Below are 19,626 nucleotides of genomic sequence, written 5' to 3'. Positions count from 1 at the left end.
ACTTCTGCAATCAGCTCACGCCTGCTCACGACGTCGATACTCCTCGCCCGGCAAACGGTGGACGACGGCCCGCGGGCATCGAAAAGTGACAGCAGCGCCGCCGCTTCGATATGCAAGCAATCGCGTCGGGGGCCGAGCTCTGAACCGGCAGGCGCGCCCCTTCCTGGAAGACACTTCCACCAGTGGCGTGGCAACGCGAAGCAACGCCCGCCACGAACACTTCGCCGAACTCCCTAGCTGCCTCCACTGTAAAGGGGCCATGGCGCCTGCCGGGTAGGCCGTCCCGTCAAGCAGCGCTGTTCGACGGGACAGTCTGGCCGCACGGCGTCTGTGTCCGATGAACTGCAGCACTCGCTGTGCCGCACTGCGGTTGCACTGCAGGTGCAGGATGGACCACGCATGAACCCCGCTCCGCTGCCTCTGCGAGCGCTGCAGCGACGCACCACGACACTATAAAACGTTCTTGCGCCGCGTGGCGTAACGCCGGCAATGCCACTCATGTCACCGGAGAAAGGGTTCAGTCATTAACTTCCGGTTACGAAACCCAAACCCCAAAAATCCATGCGGCGCCATCACCACACCGACTGACCGACCGCTCTGCCCTGCAAAGCTGAATCCGGACAGCGTGCTCTCTCTCTCTCTCTCTCTCTCTCGCACCCACGGGGCGTTTCCTAGGGGTGCGAGAGAGAGCGACGAGGCGCCGCTCGGAATCGGCCTGAAGAGGAAAGTGTTAACCGATCGATCCGGAGCGGATCCCGGCACAGTGTCCGACAGTCTCCGACACTGGCTGCAATCTCTGCGGCCGCGGGCTGCTGCAGTGCAGGAGGCTGCTCTATGACCGAGCGCTCTGCTTACGCCGTTTCGCTGTTTCGGATTTTCTCCCGACTTAATTGCGGTTCGGTTTGGGCCGAGGCAGCGGCTCCATTCCAGCGCCCCGGGCGCCACGCACGCGGCGCCGTCGCCCCGTCTCTCTCGCACACCAGGGACTGCCAGGGACGCCCCGCGAGTGCGAGAGAGACGGAGCGAGTCGGTCTGCAGCGCCGTGCGGTCAGCGTCGATTGAGCCGCCGACTAACCTCACTTATTCCGCACAGCGTGCGCCCCGCCCCGCCACGCCCCGCGCAGAAACCAGATTCAATGAAATGATGTAAACCGAGCCACCAGCGCGCACACACCACTGCGATCGCGGTGAAAGAGAATCAGAAGCCATTGCCCCCGGCCGGCGACCAGCGACCGCCCGAACGGCCCGGCCGGGCGATGCATGCGGCCCGCCGCGGGTTCAACTCCACCCGGAAGCGCGAGTGCGCGTTTACATTTTTTTTCCCAGCCTCGCTTTTACTGCCGCCTCTCGGCTGACCCTTAATTACCCTTGACGCGCAGCTCACGGCACGGCACGGCAACGGCACGGCACACGCTGGCCGAAGACGAGACGCCCGTCAAGCACGTGTCCGCGGCGCTGGCACACTGGCATTGAGCGGCGCAACTTTCTCGCGGCAGATCGCGCAGTGCGCATCGAGCATAAGTGTAAGTGTCGCCGCGTCCATAGGCCACAACACTCGCGGGGTAGCGCCGCGCCGCCGCCTGCCGTCGCCAATACCCCGCGCCGCAAAGGCAACACCGGCAACACGGACGGACCGGACGGGGCGGCACGGTGTTTCCTTATCTCGGTCCTCGGTGCCCGCCATGCCGTCATGTTATGCCCGCTGCTCTGTGTGAGTGTGTGTGAGCGCGCGCGCGTTCGGAGAAGGGTTATGCATGGCGGTGTGTGTGTGTGTGTGTGTGTGTGTGTGTTCCCAGAAGGGCCATGCTCCGGCGGCAGGGAGTGCGCCCGGAGCAGGAACCACTAGGGGTGCCGCCCGGCTGCAGCGGGTCCCGACCCGAGGGCGTCAGGGCCAGGGCGACGGACGGCTCCGGGACATAGTCGGACATAGTCCGACACAACGGTGCGAATAACGATGCAGTAAAAACACGACGGCAGCGCGACGACGCCCCGCGCATCCGGTGCATCCGGTCGGCGGGGCCGCGGCATGGCCGGGACATGGCCGAGGCGAGGCGGGGCCATTGTTCGCGGCGTATCGGCTCGGCGGCGGCAGGGCGGCAACACCCGCCGCACCGCTAGCCGCACCCCGTCGAGGTGCCACGACCGAGGCTGTCTCTCTCGCACTCTCGCAGTGTGTGGGCGTTCCGAGGGGCGCGAGAGAGACAGCGCCATGGCAGGCGCGCGCGCGTGCCTCGCGGTGAGGTCCGGTCGGGGAGGGAACCTTCTTCGGGGTCGCGCGCGCGTCCAGAGGTCAACCAAAGCAGGGCGGCGGTGCGGCCAGCGCCATTCCGAGTCGCCCTGTCTCTCTCGCACTCATGGGGCGTTCGGGGGCGAGAGAGACAGAGTTCCGTCGAACCGCTGAGCGGCGGCGCGGCGGCTTTGGCTGGGGCTGGCGCGGCTGACGGGTGCGAGGCAAGCCCAGGCAAGCAGCCCGCCCTTCGCCACGCCCTCCGGGTCCAGCTCGCCCAGCTCCCAGGGAAAGCACCACCGGCCACTGGGCGCCAAGGCCTTGCTTCGCCTTGCTTCGCCTTGCTTCGCCTTGCTTCGCCTTGCTTCGCCTTGCTTCGCCTTGCTTCGCCTTGCTTCGCCTTGCTTCGCCTTGCTTCGCCTTGCTTCGCCTTGCTTCGCCTTGCTTCGCCTTCTTCGCCTTGCTTCGCCTTGCTTCGCCTTGCTTCGCCTTGCTCGCCTCTCGCCCTCCTTGCTTCGCCTTGGCCTGCTCGCCTTGCTTCGCCTTCTCTTTCTTCGCCTGCTTCGCCTGATCCCTCGCGGATTCACTTGCTTCGCCTGCTTCGCCTTGCTTCGCCTTGCTTCGCCTGCTTCGCCTTGCTTCGCCTTCCTTGCCTTGCTTCGCCTTGCTTCGCCTTGCTTCCGCCTTGCTTGGCCTTGCTTCCTTGCTTCGCCTTGCTTCGCCTTGCTGCAGCTTGAAAGGGGGGCAGTTCGCCTTGCTTAGCGCCCCCCTGCTTCGCCTTGCTTCGCCGCTTGGTGCTTCGCCTTGCCTGCCTTGCTTCGCCTTTCTCGCCTGCTTCGCCTTGCTTCGCCTTGCTCCGGCCTGGACGCTTGCCTAGTCGGCATAGAATGGACATGTCGCTGGCCTTCGGTGCGCGGCCCAATCGCAAGCCCAATCCTGCACTGCATGCTGATCCTGCTTCCGCCCGACTACTCGTCACCAAGGCGCGGAAGTCAGAATGGAGTCCCCAAGCAACAACAGGACTATCTTTCCGCGCCGCGGGCTGCCGCGCTCAGAGCGCAGCGCGCACGGTCAATGGCACCAGCCAATTGCCGGCGTTGCCTCGCATTGCCTCACGCCTAGTTACAGTGTGGGCGGCCCGTGTGCCTGTTGCACCGCGGGTGAGACAGAGACAAGCAGAAAAGGGGGGAAAAGAAAAGTTTGCAATAAGACAGCAAACCCCTCGGCGCTGCGAGGCTTGGAGGTTGCGCTGGGGCCCATAATAGTGCCTTTCTGAGAACGCAATGCCGTGTGATGAGGCGTCCAGTGCCAGGCCTGGACAGAGCTTCGCGCGTAGGCGTGAGCATAGAAATGGAAAGGTGGAGTGGCCACTTACAGAGGAACAGTGTGACCACAAAATCGCAAGGACTCCAAAGTCGCGGACCACTGACTGATGTCTGATTCCGGCGATCCTGCGACCGAACCACTTTCGTCGCCACAGCGCGCTAGAGTCTCCGAGGAGATCGGAGTCCCCGCAGAGCAAACAAACAAGCCCCTTGCTTCCTCCCGGCGTCCGCGGCCCGCGGTTCGCACGGCATTTAGAGGGCGCCACGCGGCGATCAGATCCAACGACAACAATCGCTCTCATCTGCATACGCCGGCCACGCCTGAGCCGCGCCTCGCCAAATCACTCCGCCTTCATTTTTTATCGCGGATAGAGTGGCCGCCGGGGCGACACTGTAGGCACCGCGGGCACGGCGACGACGACGCGGTGAAACTCGCTGCACCACTCCCACGACGGGGACCGCGAGGACGGAGACGGCTGCCACTCGCCGCCCGATATCTGTGCACGCTGTCGCGCTGTCGCCCACCCGTTCCGAACGCCGCCCCGTCTCTCTCGCACCCCTGCGGGACGCCCTGCGAGTGCGAGAGAGACGGGCGGCGAGCTGTTCGCAGTGGGCCTGCTGCCGGACAAAACGTGACGCCCTGCGTCGCGTCGCCGCTGCCCCGCCACGCGTTGTGATGCCTCGCCTTATCCGCATCATCATCGCCGACTAATCACACTGCAAAAAATAGAGGACGCTGCGCTTTCCCCGCTACGCGGAATGCTAGCTGTCCGGGCTGGCGGCTGCAGCGCGGGGTGCGTCGGGCCGGCCAGCCCGGCCAGCTGCTGATGACGAGCCGGCCGATTTGGAAGCAGCGGCAGTGCGTCTCCCTCCGCTTTGTGTCGCTTCTTTACACGGGCTGCTGCGGCGACTTGTGGGGGCGGGGCGTGGCGGGGCGTGGCGGGGCGTGGCGGGGCGGGGCGGGCGCCTTGTTTTGCCTCCGGAAGTGCAGCGGCCCCACCGCGGCAGGGCCGGCAGGGCCGGCATGGCAGGGCTGCAAGTGCGAGTCGATTATCTCCCTTCCGCGTCATTTCCGTCATCCTCCTCTCCGCCGCGGCGCGCCGTCCTCGTCTCCGTCGTCGCGGCGGAAGTTTGATCGGATCGGGACTCGCTTGCAGTGGAGGCGCTAGCTATCGCCGGCTTGGCCGATGATGAGGCGTCGGCAGTTTGCGTCACTCCGCCGTCATTTGACGCCTCCTCGCATCGGGCGCCGCCGGCGCCGTCGTCGCTCTGTCTCTCTCGCACTCGCGGGGCTGGCCGTCGGCACGTCGGGGTGCGTGGGAGGCGGCGCGGCGAAGCACCGCACCGCGGCGGAGAGCTGGAGACTTGCACGCGCGGCCGCGCCGAAGCGCTCCTCACCAAAGGGCAGCCCAGCCCGCGGTGACATCGCCCTCCCTGAACCCGTCCCTGGATCCGCCCTTGCGGGGACCTGGTCACTCCGCACACAGCCCGGCACCCCGGCGAGGGAGGGTTGGGGCGATCTCCAACCCAAAACGCCTGCGCTGGAGGCAGCCTAGCCGGCACTACCCGTTCCCAGTGCGCACACCAAGGCGTGGAGGACGAGGCAGCGGAAGTAGGCGACGAGGACCAGGCCAGGCTGCCCGACAGACACCGCCATCTAACGGCAGCCCAGGCAGCCCTCCCAAATAAATGGGTTGACTAACAGAGCGAGCCCTGGCTCTGGCCTGTGGCCCCTGTGGCCCCTGTGGCACAGTTCCCTGGGCGAAAGAGGTGACGAGGGCTCGTCTCCGACGAAAGGGACACGTCAGAAAGGGACGAGCCTGGGGGCGCCTGGGCGCCGCTTCTCCCTGTGCGGTTTGGAGGCAAGGCCGGTGCCGAGCGTCCTGGCCGTACTAGCGTACCGTACCGAATTCGGCTCGCGCAACATGATCTCTCCGCTTTGGACGGCAGGACGGCAAAATTGCTGCCATTCCCACTTACTCCCATTACATTCCTTTTTCTCCCTTTCGTTCTCACTAGTTCTCTCTCGCTTCATATTTCTTTTTTCCTTAAATTTCGCGTACCTCAAGTCATTTTTCTTTTTGGTTCTTCTCGTCCTCCTAAAGGTTTCAAGTGCTTCCGTATTGCTTTACTCTTTTTCCTTCTAATCTCATTTCGATTTTTTAAGCCCCCCTCTATACACTTATAGCTGTTTCGTGTTACTCCATTTCCCTTTCGCATTTTTCGCTCCAGTTTTCCTCCTTATGCCAGCCAACCCTTCCCCTCGCATCCCTCCGCCTTTAATTTCCTGCGGAAACTGGAATCCCCGACACTGGAAGCCTCGGCGGCCCGGCGCCGCCAATGACAGCGCTGCTCTTCGCGGGGCCACCTGCAGCGACACCATTTGTTCGGAAACAACAACAACAACAACCGTTACATATTCCGTCTAAAATTTTCGTTCCAAATTTAATGTTCAGGCGGTCAAAGGCACTGATGTGAATGGAAAGCACACTAGAGCCTACGCACGCGGCGACGTCACGTTTCCCCTGGTCAAACGAACGCATGCACTGCACTTAGCGCCGCGGAATGCAAACAACAACAACAACAACAGTCCGAGGTTTTGAATACACGCGTGTGTGTGCGAGTGTGTTGGTGCCCTGTGTTTGTCGTCCCGCTGTGACATGACTACTGCTGCAGCGGAGGCGGGGCGTCGGAGGGGGGGAGAGAGGAGCGCGGCGGGACTTCCCTCTCCCTTCCTCCCAGTGAAAGGTGCGGGCGGGGAAGCGCGCCCGCCGAGAGGAAGGAAGGACGGGCGGAAGGAAGAGAGGGAGAGAGGTCTCGCCCCGATATAAACAGTGGGGTGGGTCCGCGCGCGCCGCCAGTCTGCCCGAGATTCGCGCGAGTGTGCCGTCTAGTCGCGCGCGTCGCACGTGCCACCCCGTGACGAGTCTGTGACGAGTCCGTGACCAGTCTGTGACGCACCGCCATGAGGATACTCGTTCTACTAGTCAGTGTCGCGTGTGTCAGTGTAAGTGCCGCATGCAGCATGTGACTGTGTGCGCGTGTGAGCGTGTGGGTGTGCGTGAAAAGCGGCCGAGTTCTTCAGTCATCGAACGGGTGATGTTGGTCCTCGACAACGCCTGCGAGGCAGGCTCTCTTTTTCCAGAGTTGTATGTACAGTGTGCTCGCCAGACGAGTCGGCGAAGTCAGACGGCATTTTCTGCGACTTACTTTTCCGCGACGTTGTTCGCGTAACGCCAGACTCCGCGGACGAAACGCGAAAAGCGTGCAAGCGGCCGGCGCGGCCACTCGGCCCGACTTAAATTTAAGGTCACGACAGCGAGGCCCTCGGCGGCCCTCGGCGGCCCTCGGCTCCGTAAAACACTAAAAGGAGCAGCCGTCTCCGAGAATCCCTTTGGGGGCCACCGACGCTGGGGCACTGCGGACACTGCCAACCCAGGCAAGCAAGCCGCGGGCAGGGCGGCAAACTGTCCGGCAAATAACTTTTAAAAACGCGACGACCCGAGCGCGGCTAGTGGCCACTCGTGGCGCGTGCGGAACCAATGACGGACAAGGAAAACAATGCGGGGAAAGCCCGTCCAAGCGTCGCCCCGCCGGCCCGCCGCGGCACTGCACTGCGAACGCGGGGCAGTCGCAGTCGGACCCGCGGACAAACAAACAAAGGCCTCCAGGGGGTGGCACCCTGCTCTCCCCATTCTTTGGCAAAACCTCGCAAATAAAATTGAAACTGTCGCTCGGGCGGTCTGGGCGGTCTCGGCGCCAACGCGGCGGTAAAGCACTGCGGCGTTAGCACGCCGTAAAACAGTGAGCTCTGTCTCTCTCGCGCTGCGGGGAACTCCCCGCGATTGCGAGAGAGAGACAGAGCGACGACGGAAGGCCTGCACGCACACTGCAGTGTCGGCGGGGGACTTGCGCGTTTGCGCTCACTCGACCAGGGCAAGCTCTATCTGGCTCCAGTGAATTGAATGAAACAGCGACGAACAATATGACGGACTGCGCGAAGTGTCCATAACCGCAGCTCTGAGGAAGTGCTGGCGTGACATCACGACCAAACAACAACAGCAAACCACCCGGCCGTCATCACACGGTCGGGTCGGGCCACCGGGCCGGGGCCACCGCCGGGCGGCTCGCGGGGCGGTCCTGGCCCGGCGGTCCTGACGGTCCTGGTCCTCCGCTATCATTTCGTCGCGAAAGTGAATCCGTGCCCCTCCCCCCCCCCCTGCCGCCCGTCCCAGGGAGCCACAAGGCAGATAATGAAGCGGAAGACAGCTTGCTGCATCAAATGCACTGCGGTGGCGGGGCGCGGACGGGGTGTGGTGGGGCGGGGCGGGGTGTGGTGGGGCGGGGCGGGGTGGGGCGGGGCGGGGTGGGGGGGGGCGGGGCGGGGTGTGGCGGGGCGGGGCGGGGTGCGGCGGGGCGGGGCGCTTTTCCACCGCGCGGATGAATTGCGGCAAAATGATGAAGCCCTGCACAAGATGAAGCCATCCGATGCAGTGTGCTGCCCAGCGTGCTGCCCCCTGGCGGAGGAAGAGGCAAGCCGAGGCAAGCACAGCCCCGCGGTGGCGCCGAGGGAGCGGAGTGTCCGTTCGGCCGTTCGGCGTCCAAATCATCATACAAAGCCTCCCTCCCTGCCTCCCTCCCCCAGGCCAGCTCGAATCTACAACGGATAATCTCACTCGCGATCGTCAGTAATAATGTTGTCTCACGCCATTTAGCCGGCAGAGGAACACGCACTTTGGCATTTCACCTCGTCGAGCAGGCCTCTGCTTTTGATTGGAAGAAAGCGTTTAGCCTATCTGATTAAAGCCAAGCAGCAGCAGCAGCGGTGGTGGCGCCACGGCACGGCGCCATGCAGCCCAAAGAGGCGAAGCGCCACTACACTGTAGCCGGCCACACGGTCGCACTTTTTCCACTCATTTTCTTGCGGCTTGGCCGGGCTTGGCCGGGCTTGGCCGTGCTCGGCTTCGGCCGCGAGATAGCACGGCAGGCACGGCGGGGGCATCGCGGGGAGATGCGCTTTGCCGCTTGGCTCGCGAGGAAAGCACCGGGAAAAATGATTCACGGGCGAAAGAAGCGGCGACGATGACTGCCGACGGAAGGAAATTGCCCTGCTCCGACACTGCGAAATATGAAGGCGTCCAACAACAAAAACAAAGAGGCTTGCGCCCCGGTGGCGCGGCGACGACGGCGACCTTGTCCCGTTGACTGCCGCGCCAAATTTTTCTCCGTGTTGTTTGCGGCGGTTAGGGCGGGGTCGGCGGGGTCAGGGGAGGGGGAGCCAGGAACTGCACTGCTTTTCCCCGGCCGTGTGAAAACTATGTCGGAAAAAAAATGGGCTTGTGACGCCGCGCCGCGACGGAGCTACGCAGATGCGGCTGACGATACCACACCGCTGATGATGGGAGCCGCGGGGGGGAAGGACCAGAGGGGGAGGGGGAGGGGGAGGCAGGACGAGGATGGACAAATGTGCGCGCGGCCTCTCCAAACTGCGGCCTAACGCCTTACTGTGTTCGGCCGAGGGGTCACACAGGAGGGCCTGCACTGAGCAATTAATGTGCGCCTCGGGCAGCGTCCGAGCGTCCGACGACTTGCCTGTCTGTCTGTCTGTCCGTCCCTCCGTCCGTCATGCAGCCCGCCTACCCGTCTCTGTGGGCGCTGATGTTACGTCTCCAAACAGAGAGTGACAGTGCGCAGCGCGCGCCTAGCGCACAAAAAAAAGAAGAGGCACGGACGCGCGGGGCTGGAGCGGCCGGGGCGGCTGGAGATGGAGAAAGAAAACGCAGCCGCTGCCGGGATTTGAACCTCTGCCAAGGCGGGCCCGCGACGGCGCCGTATCGACGCTGCCTCAAATTACTATTCACGACCGCCTCACTATCCTGATGAGGTTATTCAAGGCGCCGCGCGGCGGAGTGATTCCCTCCCCTGTCTCTCTCGCACCCGCGCGACACGCAGCGCGAGTGCGAGAGAGACAGACAGCCTCCTCGTTACGGGACGCAGCGCGAGTGCGAGAGAGACAGACAGCCTCCTCGTTACGGGACGCAGCGTGAGTGCGAGAGAGACAGACAGCCTCCTCGTTACGGGACGCAGCGTGAGTGCGAGAGAGACAGACAGCCTCCTCGTTACGGGACGCAGCGTGAGTGCGAGAGAGACAGACAGCCTCCTCGTTACGGGACGCAGCGTGAGTGCGAGAGAGACAGACAGCCTCCTCGTTACGGGACGCAGCGTGAGTGCGAGAGAGACAGACAGCCTCCTCGTTACGGGACGCAGCGTGAGTGCGAGAGAGACAGACAGCCTCCTCGTTACGGGACGCAGCGCGAGTGCGAGAGAGACAGACAGCCTCCTCGTTACGGGACGCAGCGTGAGTGCGAGAGAGACAGACAGCCTCCTCGTTACGGGACGCAGCGCGAGTGCGAGAGAGACAGACAGCCTCCTCGTTACGGGACGCAGCGCGAGTGCGAGAGAGACAGACAGCCTCCTCGTTACGGGACGCAGCGCGAGTGCGAGAGAGACAGACAGCCTCCTCGTTACGGGACGCAGCGTGAGTGCGAGAGAGACAGACAGCCTCCTCGTTACGGGACGCAGCGCGAGTGCGAGAGAGACAGACAGCCTCCTCGTTACGGGACGCAGCGCGAGTGCGAGAGAGACAGACAGCCTCCTCGTTACGGGACGCAGCGTGAGTGCGAGAGAGACAGACAGCCTCCTCGTTACGGGACGCAGCGCGAGTGCGAGAGAGACAGACAGCCTCCTCGTTACGGGACGCAGCGTGAGTGCGAGAGAGACAGACAGCCTCCTCGTTACGGGACGCAGCGTGAGTGCGAGAGAGACAGACAGCCTCCTCGTTACGGGACGCAGCGCGAGTGCGAGAGAGACAGACAGCCTCCTCGTTACGGGACGCAGCGTGAGTGCGAGAGAGACAGACAGCCTCCTCGTTACGGGACGCAGCGCGAGTGCGAGAGAGACAGACAGCCTCCTCGTTACGGGACGCAGCGTGAGTGCGAGAGAGACAGACAGCCTCCTCGTTACGGGACGCAGCGCGAGTGCGAGAGAGACAGACAGCCTCCTCGTTACGGGACGCAGCGCGAGTGCGAGAGAGACAGACAGCCTCCTCGTTACGGGACGCAGCGCGAGTGCGAGAGAGACAGACAGCCTCCTCGTTACGGGACGCAGCGCGAGTGCGAGAGAGACAGACAGCCTCCTCGTTACGGGACGCAGCGCGAGTGCGAGAGAGACAGACAGCCTCCTCGTTACGGGACGCAGCGCGAGTGCGAGAGAGACAGACAGCCTCCTCGTTACGGGACGCAGCGTGAGTGCGAGAGAGACAGACAGCCTCCTCGTTACGGGACGCAGCGCGAGTGCGAGAGAGACAGACAGCCTCCTCGTTACGGGACGCAGCGTGAGTGCGAGAGAGACAGACAGCCTCCTCGTTACGGGACGCAGCGCGAGTGCGAGAGAGACAGACAGCCTCCTCGTTACGGGACGCAGCGCGAGTGCGAGAGAGACAGACAGCCTCCTCGTTACGGGACGCAGCGCGAGTGCGAGAGAGACAGACAGCCTCCTCGTTACGGGACGCAGCGTGAGTGCGAGAGAGACAGACAGCCTCCTCGTTACGGGACGCAGCGGAGTGCGAGAGAGACAGACAGCCTCCTCGTTACGGGACGCAGCGCGAGTGCGAGAGAGACAGACAGCCTCCTCGTTACGGGACGCAGCGCGAGTGCGAGAGAGACAGACAGCCTCCTCGTTACGGGACGCAGCGCGAGTGCGAGAGAGACAGACAGCCTCCTCGTTACGGGACGCAGCGCGAGTGCGAGAGAGACAGACAGCCTCCTCGTTACGGGACGCAGCGCGAGTGCGAGAGAGACAGACAGCCTCCTCGTTACGGGACGCAGCGCGAGTGCGAGAGAGACAGACAGCCTCCTCGTTACGGGACGCAGCGTGAGTGCGAGAGAGACAGACAGCCTCCTCGTTACGGGACGCAGCGCGAGTGCGAGAGAGACAGACAGCCTCCTCGTTACGGGACGCAGCGCGAGTGCGAGAGAGACAGACAGCCTCCTCGTTACGGGACGCAGCGCGAGTGCGAGAGAGACAGACAGCCTCCTCGTTACGGGACGCAGCGCGAGTGCGAGAGAGACAGACAGCCTCCTCGTTACGGGACGCAGCGTGAGTGCGAGAGAGACAGACAGCCTCCTCGTTACGGGACGCAGCGGAGTGCGAGAGAGACAGACAGCCTCCTCGTTACGGGACGCAGCGCGAGTGCGAGAGAGACAGACAGCCTCCTCGTTACGGGACGCAGCGCGAGTGCGAGAGAGACAGACAGCCTCCTCGTTACGGGACGCAGCGCGAGTGCGAGAGAGACAGACAGCCTCCTCGTTACGGGACGCAGCGTGAGTGCGAGAGAGACAGACAGCCTCCTCGTTACGGGACGCAGCGCGAGTGCGAGAGAGACAGACAGCCTCCTCGTTACGGGACGCAGCGGAGTGCGAGAAAGACAGACAGCCTCCTCGTTACGGGACGCAGCGGAGTGCGAGAGAGACAGACAGCCTCCTCGTTACGGGACGCAGCGGAGTGCGAGAGAGACAGACAGCCTCCTCGTTACGGGACGCAGCGGAGTGCGAGAGAGACAGACAGCCCCCTCGTTACGGGACGCAGCGGAGTGCGAGAGAGACAGACAGCCTCCTCGTTACGGGACGCAGCGCGAGTGCGAGAGAGACAGACAGCCTCCTCGTTACGGGACGCAGCGTGAGTGCGAGAGAGACAGACAGCCTCCTCGTTACGGGACGCAGCGTGAGTGCGAGAGAGACAGACAGCCTCCTCGTTACGGGACGCAGCGCGAGTGCGAGAGAGACAGACAGCCTCCTCGTTACGGGACGCAGCGCGAGTGCGAGAGAGACAGACAGCCTCCTCGTTACGGGACGCAGCGCGAGTGCGAGAGAGACAGACAGCCTCCTCGTTACGGGACGCAGCGTGAGTGCGAGAGAGACAGACAGCCTCCTCGTTACGGGACGCAGCGCGAGTGCGAGAGAGACAGACAGCCTCCTCGTTACGGGACGCAGCGCGAGTGCGAGAGAGACAGACAGCCTCCTCGTTGTCGCGCCGCCGCGACGCACGGCCCGGGGCGTGCGAGGCGACATTCGATAAACGAGATCAAAGCGGAAAAGAGAGAGAAAGAGAGAGAGAGAGAGACGGAAACAGAGAGTTCCGCGTCGTCATTGTCCCGACCGTAACATCTGCATGTCTGATTGAATCACGAAAGCCGCGAAATGGAAAGGGAGGGGAAAATGGAATACGAGCGGCAGAGCGGCGGCCCTGCAGGCCGACAGGGCCCTGGGCAGGCCCTGCCTAAGCCGGCGTGGCCACGGCATGGCCACCGAGGCCGCGGTCCAGCGTGAGCGTCCGCTAATAGCGGGCCGAATCCGCGACAGCATGATGGCATGCAGCGGCACGACGGCGAGGTGCGTCGTGCGAGGCCGCCGTCGTGGCGGGCAGGCCGAGGCACCGACAGGCCGACACGGACTTGGCACGCGCCGCGTCGGCGGCGGTCGGCGGCCATCGCGATGAGGCGATACCTCCATCACCGCCACCCTTTCGCGCGCGGCGCGCCCAAACCGCTGTCCTGGCGCAGGGCCTCGGCGGCCTCGGCGGCGAGCTCCAGGCGCGAGGTGAAACCCGCGCGGCCCGCCGTAATGCAATGCATGGGCCGAGCGGGGCGGGGCGGGCGGGGGAGAGAGAGACGGAGAGACGGCAACGCAATTCAGCCGAAATCAAAAGAGATACGTGGCCGCGGCGCGCTATTCAATTTGCCCGCGCACATGGTGCCCTGCCCGGCCCTGCCCGGCCCTGCCCCTCGCGGTGCCCCTCGCCGTTTGCTCGATCGCATCCTCCGGCCGTACGGTACTCTCGGCCGCTCTCGGCTGGACAGAGTTTTCCCCCGCGGAGACGGACGATCGGCCCGGAACGGAACACGCCACACACAGATTTACTAGCAGCCAAAATAATAAAATGCGCGGGAAAAATATAAATGGACGGGATACTAAAGTGAGAGTTGTTGTCGCTGCCGTGTGTGTGTGTGTGTGTGTCTGTCGGTGAGCGTGGTTTGCAGGACGTAAGTGTGGTCACCGGCCGGCTGGCCGTCCTATGGGCCGCCCTGCCGCGTCGGTTACTGCCGCTAAAAACAGAGGCGACACCACCAGACGGGGCAGACACAGTGCACCCCGCACCGCAGCCACGCACGGCGAAAGTGCTCACTCGTGTCGCCCCGACTCGGCGGGGCTCTGCGGGGCTGCGCGCCATGATGCAGGCCGTCATGCAGGCCGTTAGGCAGGCCGAGCAGGCGGAGCAGGCCGAGCCAGAGGTGTCGAATCCCGCGGGACGTGCCGCGCCGCACTCTTGTTAACCCGGCCGTGCCGCGCCGTGCCGCGGTCTCGGCCCTGGCCGTCGTCGGCGACATGCAGAGGAGCCTGGCCAGCCTGGCGGTGAAAGGGACGTGCGCGACGTGCGGGCCGACTGCCTCCAGCTCCACGTAGTATTTGTTGCGCGCGGTGCGTGGCTGCGTGGCACACTGGCGGCCCATTCGTGCCGCACCCCAAAAGCCTTTCCCCCGATTTCTGGAAAAGGGAATGCTAATGCTAACTATGGTCACGTCCCTCGCTGCGGCGCGGGGCGACGAGCCGGCCGGCGCGGCGGAGGTCGGGTCGGCGTCGGCGAGGCGAAGCGCCCGCAATCGGCAGGGTAGGCAGCACCGCGAGGCACGCCAGTTCGGCGGGCGTGCCCACTGCCGTCTTGCAGGCGTCTCAGCAGCTCAGAGAGACGAACGACGTGCTCGCCTTTTTGTTCGGACTGAGCGAAGCAGCGGCCTGCCGTTGTCACCGGCTTACTCACTCAATCTTCCGCCTTCTCCGCGCCCGTCTGTCCCTCTCTCTCCCTCCGCAGTCCGGCCCGCCAGCATCCGCCAGTTGCGGCGACTCGGCGAGCAGTGTGTCTATCCGCACACACACTCACACTTTTCTCTGCTTTTGGTCAAAGTGAAAGGGAAGGCGAAATAAGGGCTATGTCCGCGCCGCTCGTCGTCCGAACGTGAAGTCACGTGCTGCTGGGAGCTAGGGCACTGCGAGGGAAGGGTCAAGCAGGACGAGGCGGACCAACTTTACTTGGCATTCCGGGGGCGTCCGTGCCGGTCCTCCGGGTCCTCCGGGTCCATCCGGCAGACGACACCGTCGCAGCAAGAAGGGCGAAGCGCTTTCCCCGCTCGGCGCGGAAAAGCGCGCACTGCCGCGATCCAATTAAGTCTTCATTTACTGCCGTGGCGTGGCGTGCCTAATCGCTAATCTTCGGCGAGCGCCAAGTGGCGGGTCCGCTTAATAACCATACTCCGTCCGGAAGCACGCCACGCCACGCCAAAACAAAGAGGCGTTCGATCGGCCTGCGGCGCCTCGCGATGCTCGCTTTCTTCGGGGCCTTGAGGGCCTGCTCCAAGGCCTGCTCGCTCCGATTCGGCGGCGCCGCTTGGGAACGCCGGGGCGCCCACCCGCCCGCCCTTTTCCCAGGCCCGCGGGCCCGACCCGCAGTTCCATTCATGAGCAATATTCATTCGCTTCGATTCCCGCGAGCGACGCCCGCCGCCAGCCGCCAGGCCGCCACCCTGGCCGTGAGCGGCGACGCGAGCCGGTGCAGCCGGTGCGAGCGCGTCGCCCCGGGGCTGGCGGGCACACTGATTCCGAGAGTAGCATTCGTCTCTCTCGCACGCACGGAGCGTCCCCTAAACGGAGACAGAGCGACGAAAACAACTCTCGGAATGAGTGGCCGCCTCGCTCGCCACCGCGCTCATGCCTTTATGGCCGCCGCACGAACCGACAGCACCGACAGCCCGCCGCGCCCCGAGCGATACCCGGAGACCCGCAGGGAGTGGGGGAGTGAGCCGTCCTGGCGAGCGTCGTCTCGTCGCTCTGTCTCTCTCGCACCCCGTGAGCGCGACAGAGACAGAGCCACTCCGCGGAGACAACACGGCGACGTCCTTTGACGGAGACGTCCCCCGCCGCGCGGGCGGTGGTATGTCACTGTCGCCGGACAGCGCAGCGGACAGCAGACGACGCACGGGTCGCCGAGGTGCTGCGCGCTGCTGCGCTGCCCTGACCAGAAAGAGGAAGCTGTCAGAGAAATCGGGCGGGGGGGGGGGGAGTCTCATGGGAGTTGATGGCGACTCTGCGGTCGTCGGCCGAGTGCAAACCGCGACATTTGACTTTGAACGACCGGGGCCGGACTGGGGGCAGGGCGGCACAGGGCGGCAGGGCAGGGGGACGACCACACGTGTGTCGGCCGGATATGCAAGGATGGCGGACGCGAAGATTGCACGGAGGGACGGGATGGGCCAAGTGTGGCTTTGGCAATCTTGAAACTATTAAACAATCTGACGAGGGCGAGGGCGGGAAGGGCCCCCATGGCGAGGGGGCATGAGGCAGGTTTCACGGCAACCAAAACAAAAGAAACAGGTGATTGTTTGTTTTCAGCAGCTCTGAGGATGCTAGAGGCCAACACCACCCTTCCCTTCCTTCACTGCATACACTGTACGGCCATCAAGGCTTCTGTCGTTTCTCCTCTCGACCGCAGCCACCGCAACTGCATTTTTGTGTCGAATGCCACTCACTGCTGCACACTGCCCTCTCCAAGACAAACGCGACGTCTTTGAAAACGAGTGGTGCGTCTGTTTCCTAATCGACAACCCTCTCCTCTTGTTCCTGCAGGGGGTGTCCCTGGTCGCCGCCGCCCCCGGAGCCCTGCCCCCGCCAGTCGCAGCCCCCGCGCCGACGAGGTAAGCCCAGAGGACATCGCGCTGTCTCTCTCGCACCACTGCGAGGCGCCTCAAGAGCGAGTGAGAGAGAGAGACAGAGCGACCGCCGCGGCCCCGAGCACGGCGACATGTGCGAGGTGAAAATTAAAAGCGCGTCGTGGCGGCGCGCGGGGGAATGCCGCCGGGATGAACGCCGCGGCACGCCGTCGAGGCACGCCGTCGAGGCCCGACAGACAACGCGGGCGGCGCCGACGGCGCAGCCTGTAAGGTCGCCGCCATTTTTCTCTCCTTTCCCTTGGCGCGGCCGAGGCAGGCCGAGGACGGATCGGCTCGGCGCCGCGACGCTTGAAGCCCTTCGGCCAAGCCGTCGGCCCTTCACGCCAATCGGCCGGAAAGCCGCACATCGCCCGTCCAGCCCGACGCGCGGCGCCACAAAGGGACAAAGCCGTCGACGGCGTCCTGGACAGGTCCTGGACGGGTCCTGGACGGGACGCTCATTTTTCTCCCCGCCTTGCTCTGCCTGCAGACTGCTGGTCAGCCGCGCGCTGCACCGGCCGTCCTCGCCGTCCGCGCGGCCCGGGCCAGCCCTGGCGGGGGCCCTGGCGGGGGCGCACGCCCTGCACCGCCGCGGCGACTACGGCCTGCCGTACGGGGTGCCGCAGACCGCGGGCTTCGGGCCGCAGCCCCAGGACAACCTGGCGCCGCCCGCCTCCCTGCACCGCGGCCACCACTACGCCCCGCTCGACCAGGTGTCCATGGGGTCGGAGCACGTCGACCACGCCGGGCCGCTGGACGCCGGCGGCTCGGCCCACGACGGCAGCCTCGCCGGGCCGCAGGGCCCGCTGTACCAGCCGCAGGGCCCCGGCCAGTGGAAGAAGAAGCTGACGTGGAAGGCCGAGCAGAAGCAGGAGTGGAAGACCGTCCCCAAGGTGGTGCGCGGCAAGCCCGAGTGGAAGCAGGTCCAGGTACTGTACGCCAGCTTGCCTAGCCATGGCCTCGCACTGCGACATTGGGGGGCACTTTCGGAGCGCACCATTCAAACCCTCTCCCTTGCAGGTGGAGCACTGCGAGCCGACGCAAGTGCAGGTGTGGAAGGACGTGCAGGTGCCCGAGTGGAAGAGCGTCAAGAAGCCCGTCTGGAAGGACGTGCACGTGCAGGCCTGGAAGCAGACGCTGGTGCCCGAGTGGAAGACCATCAAGATCCCCGAGTGGAAGGAGATCGAGATGCCCGCCTGGAAGGACGAGATGGTCCAGGAGGACAAGAAGGTACGTGAGGAGCTGCATTTTGGCGCGGCAGCAATACTGTCGCGGGTTCGACCCCGGCTGACCGCGCCTTTTTCTCTTTTTGCCGCAGGTGTGGGTGCCCGAGTGGAGCGAGGAGTGGGTGCCGGACGCCGCCAGCCCGCACGGCGGCAACTGGAAGAAGAAGATGATTTGGAAGCAGATCTGGCAGAAGGAGTGGCGGACCGAGAAGAAGCGCATCTGGGTCAAGGAGAAGCGGCCCGTGTGGCGCGAGGAGTCGCTCAAGATCAACAAGGTGGAGAGCAAGCAGCTGGTGTGGGTGCCGGACAAGAAGATGGAGTGGCGCGACGAGATGGTGCAGGGCTGGCGCACGGAGCAGCGGCCCATCTGGGTGCAGGAGAAGCGCTGCGAGTGGCGGGACCAGTGGAAGCAGGTCATCCCAAACACCGTCGTCGACGAGCAGGTGCCCGAGTGGCGCACGGTGTGGCGGCCCGTCTGGGAGTCGGTGTGGGAGCCGGGGCCCCCTGGCGCCGACGCGGCCGCCGCCACCGTGGACCCCGTCGTGGCGGCCGTCCCCGGGCCGGGGCTGGGGGGCCTGCCCGCGCTGCAGGGCGGGCCGCACGCCGAGCCGCCGGGCCCCCTGCCCGTCTCGGCCGCCACCCACACGCCGCACACGCCGCACACGGGCCACGGCTGGGCGGGCGGGCGCTGAGGGCGGCAGGACGATAGGCCACACTGACGGGGAAGTCCCAAACAGCCTGACGACGATGACGAAGAGATGGCGGTGAAAGCGCCCCCTTGGTTTTCAGAGGGGTGTTGGAGACACGTTGACCGTGTGGAAACCACTTCGAGGGGGCTCTTGGCGAGGGAATGCTTTTGGTTTTTCCGACTTTTTGCAGTGTTGCAACTGTCATGCCTTTTTCTGGGCTCCTGTGAGTCCATGCGTGTCTTGTCAGTGTGTGTGAGACAATGTAGAGGGGTGGAGTGGTCCCCTCTTGCTCCCAGTTAGAAGGCCTGGCCCACACCGATCATGCCCCAACCTCACACGCCCATGAGTAGCAGCTGGTGCTGCCTTTGGCCCAAGGGCCCTGCCAAGAGACGCACCTATTACCCACACAGCCTGTGTTGGCGCCTTTTATTGGACAACAGAGACTGAAGCGCGAGAGAAGCAGTCATCAAAACATTAAAGATTGGGAGGGATATGTATTCCACATAAAATGTCACTCTATGAGAGGATGTTTGACTGTCGCTCTTGCAAATAAACGCCATGATACAATGTGAGTTAAAGTCAGATTGTGTTGTACATGGTACGCACGTACATGATTTGTGAAACGTATAAGATAAATGGCAGAATAGTACAATGAGGAGAATATCAAAAAACAAAAAAAAAAGTAAGGTTACCTCTTCAATAACGAAGTGTATATAGTGTACAAATTGTTTGATAGAATGACATTCGTCTTTGTTTTATCGATATGTAGTAAAGGCTCCAAAGAATATTAATTTATTAATTACTTTGTATTATGTTAAGATTTGATGTAGTAAAGTTAGCAAAAATAAACTTTGCTTGCATGTGAATTGTGTAGCACTTTTATGGCTTCATTCATTGATTGATTCATTATGCGATACTAAACACAAAATTTAACAATGATTACGAAAATCTGTTGCATTTGCGAACAAAACTGTCCACACTTTGGCCAAATTAACTCAAGTTAAGGTTAGTGAGATACTTGAAGCTGTCGACCTGACAGGTTCATTGACAATTTGACAAGTACTTACCAGAGAAATCTGTGTCCTCTTCAGCCAAAACTTCCTTGGCTAAGTTGGTTATCTGTCCCTTCAGTGACGATATGCCCTTCTCAAGCCACGACATGGTATTCACAAAGAGCGCTCATCTATTTCGGACAATAGTTTAAAAGACGACGACAGCTTTAAAAGCTACGCGACAAGTTCACCAATTTATCTTTTTCGACAAACCAAATAAAAACATCACTCGCCAACACAGCAATACAAACAGCTGACAAAATACGCCATGTTATCTTGCCAACATATAC

At 63.3% G+C, this 19,626-nt stretch overlaps 1 protein-coding gene across 1 annotated transcript; it reads left to right on the top strand.

Annotated features, from left to right (window-relative positions):
* Nucleotides 1–6,426: 6,426 nt before the first annotated feature.
* LOC117643009 lies at nucleotides 6,427–18,287 on the top strand. The gene is made up of 5 exons (XM_034381645.1): nucleotides 6,427–6,559; nucleotides 16,287–16,354; nucleotides 16,962–17,298; nucleotides 17,390–17,599; nucleotides 17,688–18,287. Exons 1-5 carry the CDS (start codon nucleotides 6,518–6,520, stop codon nucleotides 18,285–18,287), a joined length of 1,257 nt encoding a protein of 418 aa, XP_034237536.1. The 5' UTR covers nucleotides 6,427–6,517.
* Nucleotides 18,288–19,626: the final 1,339 nt, after the last annotated feature.

The sequence above is a fragment of the Thrips palmi genome, unplaced genomic scaffold (genome assembly GCF_012932325.1).
Source record: "Thrips palmi isolate BJ-2018 unplaced genomic scaffold, TpBJ-2018v1 HiC_scaffold_16, whole genome shotgun sequence".
Lineage (NCBI taxonomy): Eukaryota > Metazoa > Arthropoda > Insecta > Thysanoptera > Thripidae > Thrips > Thrips palmi.
Note: the sequence above shows the minus strand (reverse complement) of the source record. Positions and strands in the feature narration are given on the sequence as shown.

What these genes read in the sequence shown, in the direction of transcription:
- LOC117643009 (XM_034381645.1), top strand. Translation starts at nt 6,518, where the DNA reads ATGAGGATACTCGTTCTACTAGTCAGTGTCGCGTGTGTCAGT. An exon ending in GCAGCCCCCGCGCCGACGAG is followed by an intron (nt 16,355 to 16,961) that starts GTAAGCCCAGAG and finishes CCTGCACCGCCG; the next exon opens with CGGCGACTACGGCCTGCCGT. An exon ending in TGGTCCAGGAGGACAAGAAG is followed by an intron (nt 17,600 to 17,687) that starts GTACGTGAGGAG and finishes TTTTTGCCGCAG; the next exon opens with GTGTGGGTGCCCGAGTGGAG.